General features: G+C 33.9%; 1 protein-coding gene and 1 long non-coding RNA gene across 4 annotated transcripts in view; one reads left to right on the forward strand and one right to left on the reverse strand.

Moving 5' to 3' along the window:
- LOC106660873 (cadherin-89D) overlaps window positions 1–12347 on the forward strand; it is an 84629-nt gene that overhangs the window by 33604 nt on the left and 38678 nt on the right. For both annotated transcript variants that reach the window (XM_024230449.1, XM_014383888.2), the window contains one exon: window positions 11396–11487. In XM_024230449.1, coding sequence (XP_024086217.1) covers window positions 11427–11487 — 61 coding nt within the window. In that variant the 5' untranslated portion in view covers window positions 11396–11426. The remainder of the gene's footprint in view (window positions 1–11395; window positions 11488–12347) is intronic.
- LOC106660874 overlaps window positions 998–12347 on the reverse strand; it is a 52098-nt gene continuing 40748 nt past the window's right edge. For both annotated transcript variants that reach the window (XR_001339604.2, XR_001339603.2), the window contains exon 3: window positions 998–1475. This is a non-coding gene — a long non-coding RNA (uncharacterized LOC106660874). The remainder of the gene's footprint in view (window positions 1476–12347) is intronic.

A 12347-nucleotide genomic window follows, 5' to 3' on the forward strand; every position in this document is an offset into this window, starting at 1 on the left:
ATCTAATTATTAAAGATTGTTTAAAAAATTGAGGCAAATTTACGATAAAATCGTACACTTTTCAGTATTTTGTTGGTACAATTTAATAAGATTACTCTCAGTTTACTGGATCTGGAGTCTCTCGGCAATTTGTCCACCCCAATTTGTCCTAATCCATTCTTGATGGATGAGTGTATATTTGATCTTCTTATCCCAAATCTGGGTTCTTCACCTATACATGGTGTAGCAGATTTTCCTCTTGCTCATTTGTCTGCTTGTTCGTTATTCAGAACTCCTTTATGCCCTGTCAAACAAGATATTATCAGGTTGTTATGTTTTCACAATACATTCCCGAACTACTTTGGATGTGACCTTTTTACGTTATAATATTTTAGGGCTGCTTGGTCGTCTGTTGTTAAGAATTTTTTTTCAGTTTAACCTCTTTTATAATGTTCTTTTTGAACATATGCCATTCTTAAAGCCCTTAACATTTCTTTCGGTAAATTTCACAAATACTACCTGTTGTATGTTGTGCCTACCTGTTGTAGACGTATTCAAGAAGGGTCACCAAGGGTACTCTAGTATCAGATTTTAGTTTTCTTTTATTTAGTTAATTCATTTTACGTGTTAGTGGTAAATTGACCAAGTTACTTCTATCAATTAATTATTCTTTCTATGTAAGGTCTTGGTTGAGATAAAAAGGTAGGCCGAAAGTCGTGGGTTCGAATCCCGCTTGTGACACTGACTTTTTTATCTCAACCAAGACCTTACATAGAAAGAATAATTTATTTAGTTAGGTTTTTTTAGTTTGTTCAAATAGCGTACTATCAAATTGTAAGATTTCTCTGCGGTGTACGTGGGGGATTAATATCTTTTGATGAAGCCTATACATGACGAGTTCGCCATCTTCAGTGTTTCTATGTGATTTGTGAGGTTATTCAGTTATCGACCAACTTTGTTTATAATCTGGTTTCGAATGTTGTTGGGTATGTGGTCCTTCAATGAATCATACACTGTATTATACAGTTGCCAAGCTTTCGGCTCTATATTTAGCCTTCACTACAACAACTTAGTAAAATATAAAAAAAATTTGAATACAAATTCAGTTAATTTACAACCATAGAGATAACATTAACATTCAACTTACATATACGACGCTCTAAATAAAAATAAAAATGTAATAACCATTTACAAGTCAACGATTTTTCAAATACACCTCACTACACGTTTTTAACAGAAAATGTCAGGTTATAATAAGTAAAGTTTATATTTCAAGTGACTACCAACATAACAAACCCCTTAGACCAAAAATTATCTGCAATTAAATTATTATTAATAATGTGATTTCTGTGAAGCCAAGATCGTGAGGGATGGGATGGGTGTGTCCGCGCCTGGCTTTTTGTTCTTATATCTGTTGTACCCTTGAAGTGTTTTCATCCGGTAATAGAAGGAAAAAGTAATCAGGCTCAACACTAAAGATGTCGATGTCCAAAAGTCTGCAAAAAAGCACGAATAGATTAATTATAATGACCAAATTATAAATGTTCAAGGTACTTTCAACAAGACAGAGAAACTTCGACACCACCAGTGTGATGAAGTTTGTTACCACTCACATCTATTGATATTGGGTTAATTTGTTTTTACATATTTTATTTTAAATTTTAAATGAAATAGAACATTTTAGCCCGTATTTTAAAGCTTATGATAGCATGCCACTTATCAACCAGTAACTGCTCCTGCAATTTTGAATGGTCCATTATGTTGTCTATTTTAATAATGACTATTTTTTCTAGAGGAACCTAATAGATCGCGAGTGGAAAAAAATTGTTTTTCGGTTTAATTTGTTGCGTACGAGATGAGTAAAAAAAGGATAATTTCACACTTGGCTTATTAAAGAGCAGTGTTTAGTAAACTGAGCGAAAAAAGACGTGTTCTGATTTCGATTCTAGGCTTTCTTCCCGTAATGCAGAACTTCCTAATTTACCGGGTCGTGTTTTAATAAGGAATGAGGAAAAGGCTTCCCTCATCGCCGACCATCCGGCTTGGAGCGGGTGAAAATGCCGAAACGGGTCAAACGGGATTTAAATAAACCGTGTTCTTCTTCAGTAACGGACCCTCGACGGGTTCAAAGGTGAAATTGATGAACCTTTTTCTATCTTATTGGCGGATCGACGCCCACCAATTAGCTCCCAGCCCCCGAATAGTTTGAAGTCATGACCATTCAATTTTCAAGTTGCTAAAACCATTTCTACTTTATGTGCGAGGTGGTTTAAAAAAATGTTTTAGCCTTACTCAGTCGTGACCCTACGTTTTGAAAGAAATATACCTTTTTATAATCTAGTCTAAACCTAGGGACTAGATCATCTAGATCGATTGTAACTGATCACTTTGAGGTCCGTCTACATTCGCTGGTTTTCGTTAATTCATGTGTCCATACACTGTCAAACAACCACACCTACTGCATACTTGTGATGTCATCATTCAGATCAGATGGAAACGCAAAAAGGTTTTGCTAGTTTGTGTGCCTAAGTCATCGATAAAGTCGCTATTCAGTGTTCAGTGAGTTTGTCGTTGATATCATATTGTCGTGCAAAGAAAAATAATTTATAAAACCAATAACAAAAGTAGAAAAAAGATATCCATGGTATACTACGATAATGACAAAATAAACCAAGGACAAAAAATTCATTTAAGCTTTGGACAATTTGCCAATATCTTCCAGGTAGAGACTTTGGTTATTGAACATCGTCAGAAAAATTAAAAGTATATGTATTGTCAACAAAATAATAGCATTAAAGGCAGCTACCTCATCGGTAGTACAGCCGAGAGCCTTCGGGATTGCATTAAGGCCCTGTCAGACTACCAGAGTACACTGGCAGGAGGGTGACGAGGAGGCCGATAAATTTGACAAGGATAACTTGCCATAACCCGGGTTGCTAAAAACGTAGTACGATCTGACAATGAGTTAATAAACTCGGTTCAAGGGACTGGATCTCAAAACAGAAAAAAGTTCATCTAACGAAACTAACTACAGAACTAAACTGCACAAAAATGAAAAGGGATATTGCCAATTTTGTAGAATTTACTTTCCCTACCATTTTTATTTTATTTTTACAATAAATTGAATTAAAATTTATTAGAAATTATTACGTTTTTACTGGCGAAAAATTTAATTAAGGAATTTTGAAAAATAACAAAAAAGTTTTAATTCCATAATTTTCTTTATTGGACATAATATTTTTTTTAAACAATTACTACCGTATATAATTTCCTCTGTTATCTAAAATCTCTATGCACCTGTTAGGTATAATCTTAAGAAGGATGTCTATAGATGTTGGAACGCTGCACTGAGTTGTTGCAGGCTTGGCTGTGAATGGTGATCGAAAAGCCTTCTCTGCAACGCATCCCATAGGCCACATGTGCTCAATGCGATTGAGGTCTGGAGGCAATGAGGGAAGGGACAGATGAGACATTCCCAGGTTTTCTGGGAACTCTGCCTCTACGAGGTCTGGTATCGTCATCCAGAAATCGAAAATCCTTGCCAATGAGATCCCTGATTTGAGAGATGTATTCCTCGATAATTTCCTGGACATAACGGACAGTGGTGAGATTGCTTTTAACAGTATGGAGTCCATTTCGTCCTCCAGTGTAAATCCCAGCCCAGACCATTTCACCGCCTCTTCCCAACCGCACTGAAGTCAGCACGAACTGGGGCATTGTTCTTATCCCCTGTTCACGGTAGACTCTTCGGCGCCTGCTATCACTATACAGACAGTAAAACAACTCATCAGTAAACATAAACGTGTTCACTTCTAGGTGCTCGCTGCACCATATGCGGGTTGTTGGTGCAGGTCGTCTCAAAGAGGCATACGATGTGCGGCCAACTTCCCACAAACGATTACGTATCTAAACATCTTGAAGTTGCAACATCTCTATTGAAGTATCATTCAGGAGCTGGTGAGCACTGTGGAGCGGGTTCCGTCTTCCAACAATGACAATATTTATGTTCTCCCTTAGCTTCGTAATGTGGTGAGATCCACTACCAGGCCTCCTATTGGCACTTCCAGTCTTTCGAAATCAGGCCCGGGAGACCACGCTCTGAGAATCGCCAACTACCTCTGAGATATCCACTTGCCTGTGATCTCGATGACTCATTCTCACAGTAATCTTGCAAACTTCTGGTTCAAGATGATGACTTTCCGTGATTAAAAAGAATACAACTGTATTAAAATGGAGAAAAGGTGTTTGCTTACAAAATAAATAATCTTCATGTTTATTATTCTTAAGTAAATCAGTTATAAAACATGAAGATTAACATTTGTTTGTTTTTGGTTTGCGTTTTCTATTTTGTTTTATCCAACTAACAAGAATATATCGGTTAATCTCATTAAAATTAATAGAATACGAATAAATTACAAATATCTCTATTCATTTTTCAGCAGTTTACCTAAGATATGTTAGGATTAGAATGATAGTTGGACTGCATAAAGTACACTGCAGACTCCGGTGACGTAAGTATAGAATTGTAGCAGCACTCTATTTTATTTACTTTTCATACAAAATGCATAATTTTTAATTTGTAGTTGTAATAAAAGCAGTTTTATGAGGAAAATAAAATGGCCTTTAGATGAAATACGACGTAGAAAAGTTTAAGGAAATAAAATCGATAGTATACCAGACTAATGGCAGTGAAGTTATTTCCAGATGTTTTCTTTGCTGATTGATGTTTCCAAATCAGGACCTCCGTTATCAAAGACAAGTGTTCGGGAGCTTAAAGACCGACCTAATTTGGAAAAGAAATGCATCGTCAATAATCACACTGGTAGCGAAAATGTTTCGAATAATGCACGGTTTTCCATTTACAAAAGCATGGGTTTTTCAGTATAATTTGAAAAAGTACAACTAGTTCTTTTATGGAATTTATTTTTCGTTTATTCATTAATCAATCAAAGAAAAAATTAACAATTTAAACAAATTTTTATTACATTTCTCAGTGTGTACAGTTTTATAAAATGGTATGTTCTATGCGATCCTGTCTTTAATCTATAATAGCCTCGTGGTTTAGGTCAGAAAAACAAATAGTGTTTTTGTACCAACGCCGGGCTTTCGAAGATATATTTCATCTTCTTCCGGGTCTACATAGAACAATCTGAATTAATTATTCAGAAATCGTGCGATGCGGTCTGGTGTGATGTAGATTTCAGAAAAACATTTTCTTTATCGTGGCAACGTTTCGATCTGTATTGAGATCATCTTCAGGGCCTTGTGTTGTCTGCATTTCAACAAAAAAGTTCTCTGATCGATAGCCGAAGCTAAAAGTATTCTGAAGGACCAACAATGAGAAGAAACTCGCATCGGCTATCAATCAGAGTACTTTTTTGTTGAAATGCAGACAACACAAGGCCCTGAAGATGATCTGAATAAAGATCGAAACGTTGGCACGATAAAGAAAATGTTTTTCTGAAACCTACATCACACCAGACCGCATCTCACGATTTCTGAATAATTATCGACTAACAGTCACTAATCACAACACAAACGTGAATTAATTTTACATTCAAACAGACATAGCACAGATTTTTGACAACTCCTTTCTTCGTCTGAACGAGACGAAATATACTGTCGAAAACTCGGCGTTGGTACAGAAGCATTATTTGTTTTTCTGACCACAACCCTAACCCTATATACGTTGTATTACATAAAGATAGAATTGTTGTTTTGACGTAAAATATAAGCATAAAATTGTACGAAATTTGTTTGTAATTGTGACGAGATTTTTTTCCTTTTTCTTTTTTGCAACCGAATGAAGCAACAAAGAGAAAGAGACGTTATCAGACTTGTCGGTAAATTGGAGTAACTCTCGCTAATTACACGTTAAAGGTCTGTGAGATGTGTAGCAGGTGGTAATGTATTCCGTATACCTCTCAAGTTCAATGACCAAAGTCCGCTGAAGCCCTGCTCTCCCGGTGCATTTCGGCTCATCTTTACGGAACTTTACTACTTAACTTTTCATTTACGGCCGGATTTTCGTTTTACTAAAAAGGGTATTTTAAAAAATAATAGACGGTAAATTTAATTAAGTTCACCTTTGCTTCGAATTATGAGTGTTACTAACTAATCAATCGGAAAAAATCATAGTTTTAATTGATTATATTTCATATATTTATTTATTTAATTTTTATATATGTAACCTCATCCTTTATTTAGAGATGGAGTTTACAGGTTTAGGAGGTAGTAATTTGAGGTGTGAAATGCGTAGAAAATGAATCCTTAACTGTCCTATAATTGGAGGCCCTAAAGAGAAAAATGACAATTAAAATGCAAAATTTGTCTTGCAGAATCGTCTAAATGTGCTGGCATAACAGTGAACTTGTATAATTTCAATCAAACTAAAGGAAAATTCATTAGACTATGTTTTTCACTTTTTCGATGTATTATTTAAGTAGAAAGTGGGTGGGGCAAATAAGAATGATACTGGTCACCCTGCATATATGATAAATGACTGTCCTATGCATACAAATCAATACATTCACTTTTGGAATGATAGTTTTAATCAAAGAAGTTTCTTGACGTGAATTGTACTTGAGAGACGTGTTTGTATCTTCTGCCTGATGACATTTAAAACTCGAAATCCTATCGTATAGCTGCCTAAAATTTCTCTGAATAGAACTATCATGCCAGAAAGTGAATGTCATACTCACTCCATCTCAAACCATTTCTGCCAGACAATATTTTAGTTTTGAAAGAGTTCTTTTTTTTTTTAATTTTGGAAAAGTAAAAAGTAGAAAAAATATGCTTTACTCGCATCACTACTTAGGCTATATGGAGTAATCTCTCTATTTATGTATTAATCAATTTCTCAATGACAAATATTTAATAATAACTGACAGTTTAAGTTCACTTCTTAAATTACAAAATAAAAAATTACATGCTACTGACAATCCCATAATTTTTGAAGTGCTACCCAAAATTAGTTTTCCCTTTCTAGAGCGGTAAAGATGTCAAGTTTGCATGGGTTTAGGCCCAAGCTGGCATTGAATATAATGAGAGAGAGGACAGGCTGGCAAAGGAAGCTGCTCACAACGGAAAAGAATGCCGCTTACAAATTCATTACACCGAAATCAAAAATCAATTAACAAGGGCTCTAGCAAACGAGTGGCAACAAAGGTACAAACATTGAAACAAAGTGCTATTATACAAAAACATTCAACCTAACATTGAGGCATCCTGGTTCCGTAAACATCACGTAAATAAAGAGATGTGCAAAATTATAGGCAGGCTCAGATCAAACTATGCCATATGTGGTCAATATATGCGTAAAATAAACAGATCTGCTATAGACGTTTGTTTGCTCTATATGGAACTGGTTCAATGGAACATTTAATCATGATTTGTTCTAGATATGAGAAGGAAAGGAAAAAATTCTTTACAGTCTTGTCTGGATACATAATAATCCCTTTAGTTACCATACTATCTTAGAGACAAGGAACTATTGTATATATAGCGAGGTCGTCTCATTTGTAAAATCATGTAATCTCACCGTATAAACAACAAACAATAAAATAAATATTTATTTTAATTTTTGTATTTAATTTAATTTTTATATTCACTAGTTTCGTGGTCCGCTTGACCAATTAATATCATACAATTAATTAAGGTTTTTAGTTGAGATAAAAAAGTCAATGGCACGAGCGGGATTCGAACCGACGATCTTCGGCTTGATACGCCGCTGCTCTACCACTTGAGCTATCGTGACCTCGATCCACTCGGAGACCAACCTCCCATCACAACCCCACCTTTTGAATTTTCCCTCCTTTTTGCCATTTTTCAAATGTCGTATAATCAATCGGAATCTGCTGTATATTTTACATTTGAACAAATGCTTCTTGATATTTGCCTATTTTAAATAAATCTAACATACAATATTGAAATACTTATATATTGTTAAAGGCAATAGAATAAAGCAGATGTTATGTTCAGTGTAACAAAGAAAATCATTTAAAAAATATATCATTAATATAAAATGTTTTGTTGGGTTATGAAATTCAGTGGGTGTAAATTTGATAATAACTCTGTTTAATTTTTGTAATTATTAAGAGACGGATGCGAAAAAGTTACTGGTAACTATTTCTTCAAAGACTCGGTAAGTTTCACAAAAATGATAATTGTATATTTATCCAGAATTCACCTTCTATTCCCCAATGATGTTGATGATAATCAGTCCTAAGCAGTTTTTTTGACGATGGCTTAAAGGAAGGAATCATAAAAACCTGACACAATCGCGTGTGATCGATGGGAAGGAAACGGTCACACTTTCGTCGGCGGACACCTTTTACAATTGCGTCACGGCTTTCCCATTCCCCGAGGAACAGTACGACCCGGAAAAACACGTCCAATTTTCACCCTCTAATTAGATCATAATCCAACAGAGCATATTGTCATGCATAAAGGCGGATAAATGCGATATGACGCGATTCGTTATGTCAGTTGGCCTAGGAAAAACTGGAGACGTCTGCGACAAAAAGGCCGTTTGTTCCGACCGTTTCCACTACCGTAAACATCGGATGTTTGACAATACCTGAATCTACTATATCCATTTTGACCATACCGTGCTAGAATTAAAACAATTTAATAATTATTTATTTTAGGGTTTCGACAATTATAAATTAAACCTCGATCCAATATATTATGCATAAACCCCAATTTTATAATTAATATTTATTACTTCCAATAGTTCAAACTCAGGATGGTCGGGATCGTCTAAACTGCTGAAATCAGTATTTTTTTAAAATAAGAATTCCTTTTATGATTATCTTCGGATATCCAACTTCAGATCAATACTGTAGTTTAAACGAAAATTCAAAACAATTGAAATTGCTTACAATGGGTAAATTGCTTAATGGGTAGAAAATTATTCTTTTTAATCTAACAAAGGACACATCAGTTTTAAATTGTAATAACGATATATAAGGCGGTTCGTAATTTTTCAACTCGCCATGAGATGAGGAAGTACAGGGGAAGCGAGGTTGTTTCCCTATGCCTCAGTCGTTAGTAAACAGTTACTGCGATGATTATTAAATTATTCATAAAACTCTACTCTCATGGTTCGTGTCTTTAATTAAAATGTATAGCTCTGTAATATTCAAGCATAAAAAGGTGTCGATTACAAGAAATAAAAGACGACAAAGCACCGTAAACCAGTATTAAAAGAAATAGATCACCGGAGAACCACCAAGCAATAAAGTCGGTTATAAATATAATTGGTAATTATTAATGCAAATTAAAACAAAGTACATGTGAAGTACCAGTAAGCAGAACTGAATGTACGTAAAGAATAATTTATTAGATAACATTTTTTCTCTGCCTTTCTCTCTTTCTTTCCTATTTATCCATCTCAGTCTTTCTCTCTTCCCTTTTCTCTTCCACTCACCCACTATTTCTCCCTTAATCTCTCTTTCTCTTTCTTAGCAATTGATACCTTAACCTACGAAATATTTGCATGTAAAACACAATAAAGAAAATGTTGTTCTAAACCCACATCACACCAGACCGCATCCCACGATCTCTAAATAATCATTAACTAACGGTCACTAAACACCACACATATATACATAATATTAATACTCACCATTCACAACAGTTGTTAAATCCAAAACAAAAACACTTAGCAACTCGTTTTTGCTAAAAAAACATTAGGATGATTAACAATATACTATGAGAAATAAACAATGTAAAAACCAAAAAAATATTCAAAAATAAATTAAAATAAATACTAATATGCATAACTAACTACAAAATATGTATAATCTCCTGTGCTTAATAATCTACATAAAAGTTTTATATTATGCTTACATATAAATTTTACATTATATTTACAACAATCTTTGTTTATTATGTGTTATTTTGTTTTGTATTTTTTAATTTAAATTTAATAATTTTTTTATCTACTAAATTACTCCTTGATAAATACGTTCACCATTTCACTTGTTAAATGGTTATTATATAATGATATATTTTTAACTTTTTTCTATTTTTTATGTATCTACTTCAAGATTTTATGTTTATTCACATTTTTTGTTTTATAATTTTAGTTATTGTAAGTGGAAATCTTGCATTGTTTATAACACAATTCAGTTAGTCAGATATATATAGTATATTACACACCACAGTTAACTACAGACAAATTTAGTGCAATTGATTAAAGGTAAAAATAATAATAAACATTATAATTCGATAAACATTATTTTTGTTTATTTTGTATTTATTTATTTTTGTAAAACCGAACTCGTTGATTGTAACAAAGGTCGTAATGACTAAATCCTGGATTATTATGAATAAAGAAAGCGTTTCAATTCAATTCTCTCTCTTTCTCTCTCTCTCTCTCTCTCTCTCTCATAGTCCCCCTCCTTGGTAAAACCTTAATAAAATTAATTTATATTGTAGTAATAGCCAAAATTAGAAAAAATATATTCCGACCTCAAATTATCCTTAATCCAAAAATCCGTTCCAATTGAGCAGAAATGCTCAGAAATAAGCTTCAAACGATCGGGTCTGCAGTTGACTAGGTCGGCAGGAAGTAGGAAATGTTTTTTCCCAAAGTCACCTACCCACAAAAGAAAGCTCATAGTGATAGCTTGTCGGCCACTAGCCACAACCCCTGTCAGAAATTATTTTACTAACCTAACCGTCACCCCAGACGTTGAAACGTTACTTCACTCAGTAGAACTCTCACATAGGTTTTTCACACCTTTTTCAATAACAAGTAATTGATAATAACCCTTTATAATTTTCTTCAATTTATGGGTTGTAGTATGAAGATGTTTTTATGGTTGATACTAAATACATAAAATTGAAGAATCGCTAAACAGAAATAAGTTCAAAGGGTATTGTGTTTCTCCTTTAGGGAAATAAAACGTTTCTTTTATCTACAAGGACGTGATGACGCGGTTTGCCGTTAGGTAGTAAAAATTTATCGGTCCAATCTTTAGAGGGTACCGGTTAAATCTTAATTTTTTTTCGAATGAGGAATAAAGGATTGCTGAGTAATCAGACTTGATTGCGTTTTGAGGGGTAGATCTGGACCGCGATTGACTGACTAGAAAGCGGATCCGCGATGAGCCAATTGACACAAGGCGTCTGAGGAAATACCGGAAAACAAAACTGAAAAAGGGGATAAAAGAAAAACACGTCCAAATTTACATTCCCGTATTTCCCCTTGTACGTGGCTTCCTATAATTTTTTCCCGAACCCGTTCCTGAGGGCAAGGCCCCAGGTGGATTAGCAATTCGATCCGGGTATCGGCTAGTAGTTAGGACCATTGTCGGCTAAAAAGATCCGCCGGGAGGTGGGTTTTGTATATTTTTCATGGTTGCGATATTTTCCTTGTATTCCACTACAATCATATTTTCTATTCCAGGTTTAATAATGAGTCTGGCCAGATAGCGATAATGAAAGGGCTCATCGCTTGGACGGTTTTACTGGCGACATTCGTTTTCACCAAGGCAGAAGGTAAGTTTTCCTCTTGTACTCTTTGAATGTTTTTTATTATAGCTCATAAAAACAATGTATCTACTGTATTTAATGTTTTCATACACAAGAAGGGGAGAACTGATTTTCTTTGTATCATCGTTGCCATGGCACTTGATATTGAACATTTATTATATAATAGATTACTTTAACTTTTTAACTTCTTGGTTTAATTATGTTGTTTCTATAATAGTTAAAGCAACCTTTTCAGTTAATAAGTTTTGAAATAAATTTTACTTGGTTACAACGTCAATTCCTACATATGTTTTGGTGGATAAAACCTCGTAACGAAATGACACATATAAATCGTAAATAAAGAGATTAAATTGTAAAGGGAGAACGTGTGTCTTTTCTTCAGAGCGTATTTCAGAGATTGTGCAAAACGCACTGCAGATAAAATCGTTAAAATGTAACAGACCCCGTATGTTTCCCCATGGATCGACGATTTATCCAATGTATGCTTAACTTAAGCAAACCATACAAAATACATACTTCTTTTGTCTGATGCAGTTTGCTAATTTTTAATAATCATTTTCAATATGTAATTATAAATATGTATTTATCCAGAACCACTTATTATTATATTCGTAGTTATTCCAGTAACGTTAAGCCAGGTTTACATAATGTTAAAACAAAAGACTGAGGAGGAGCTGAGTATTAGTCAAAAGCTTTCTTAAGAAAATAAAAACTAAAAATAATAACATAAGAAAATAATTTAAAATGTACATTAAGTAATTTACAAAAAGAATAATGTAAAATATGTAAAATATATATACAATGCATATATTGGAAAATTTCTTTAACCACCTTCAAAAAAGGCCTAAAATTAGAAAAAATTAAGC

The sequence above is a fragment of the Cimex lectularius genome, unplaced genomic scaffold (genome assembly GCF_000648675.2).
Source record: "Cimex lectularius strain Harlan isolate CLEC.00 unplaced genomic scaffold, Clec_2.1 scaffold65, whole genome shotgun sequence".
Lineage (NCBI taxonomy): Eukaryota > Metazoa > Arthropoda > Insecta > Hemiptera > Cimicidae > Cimex > Cimex lectularius.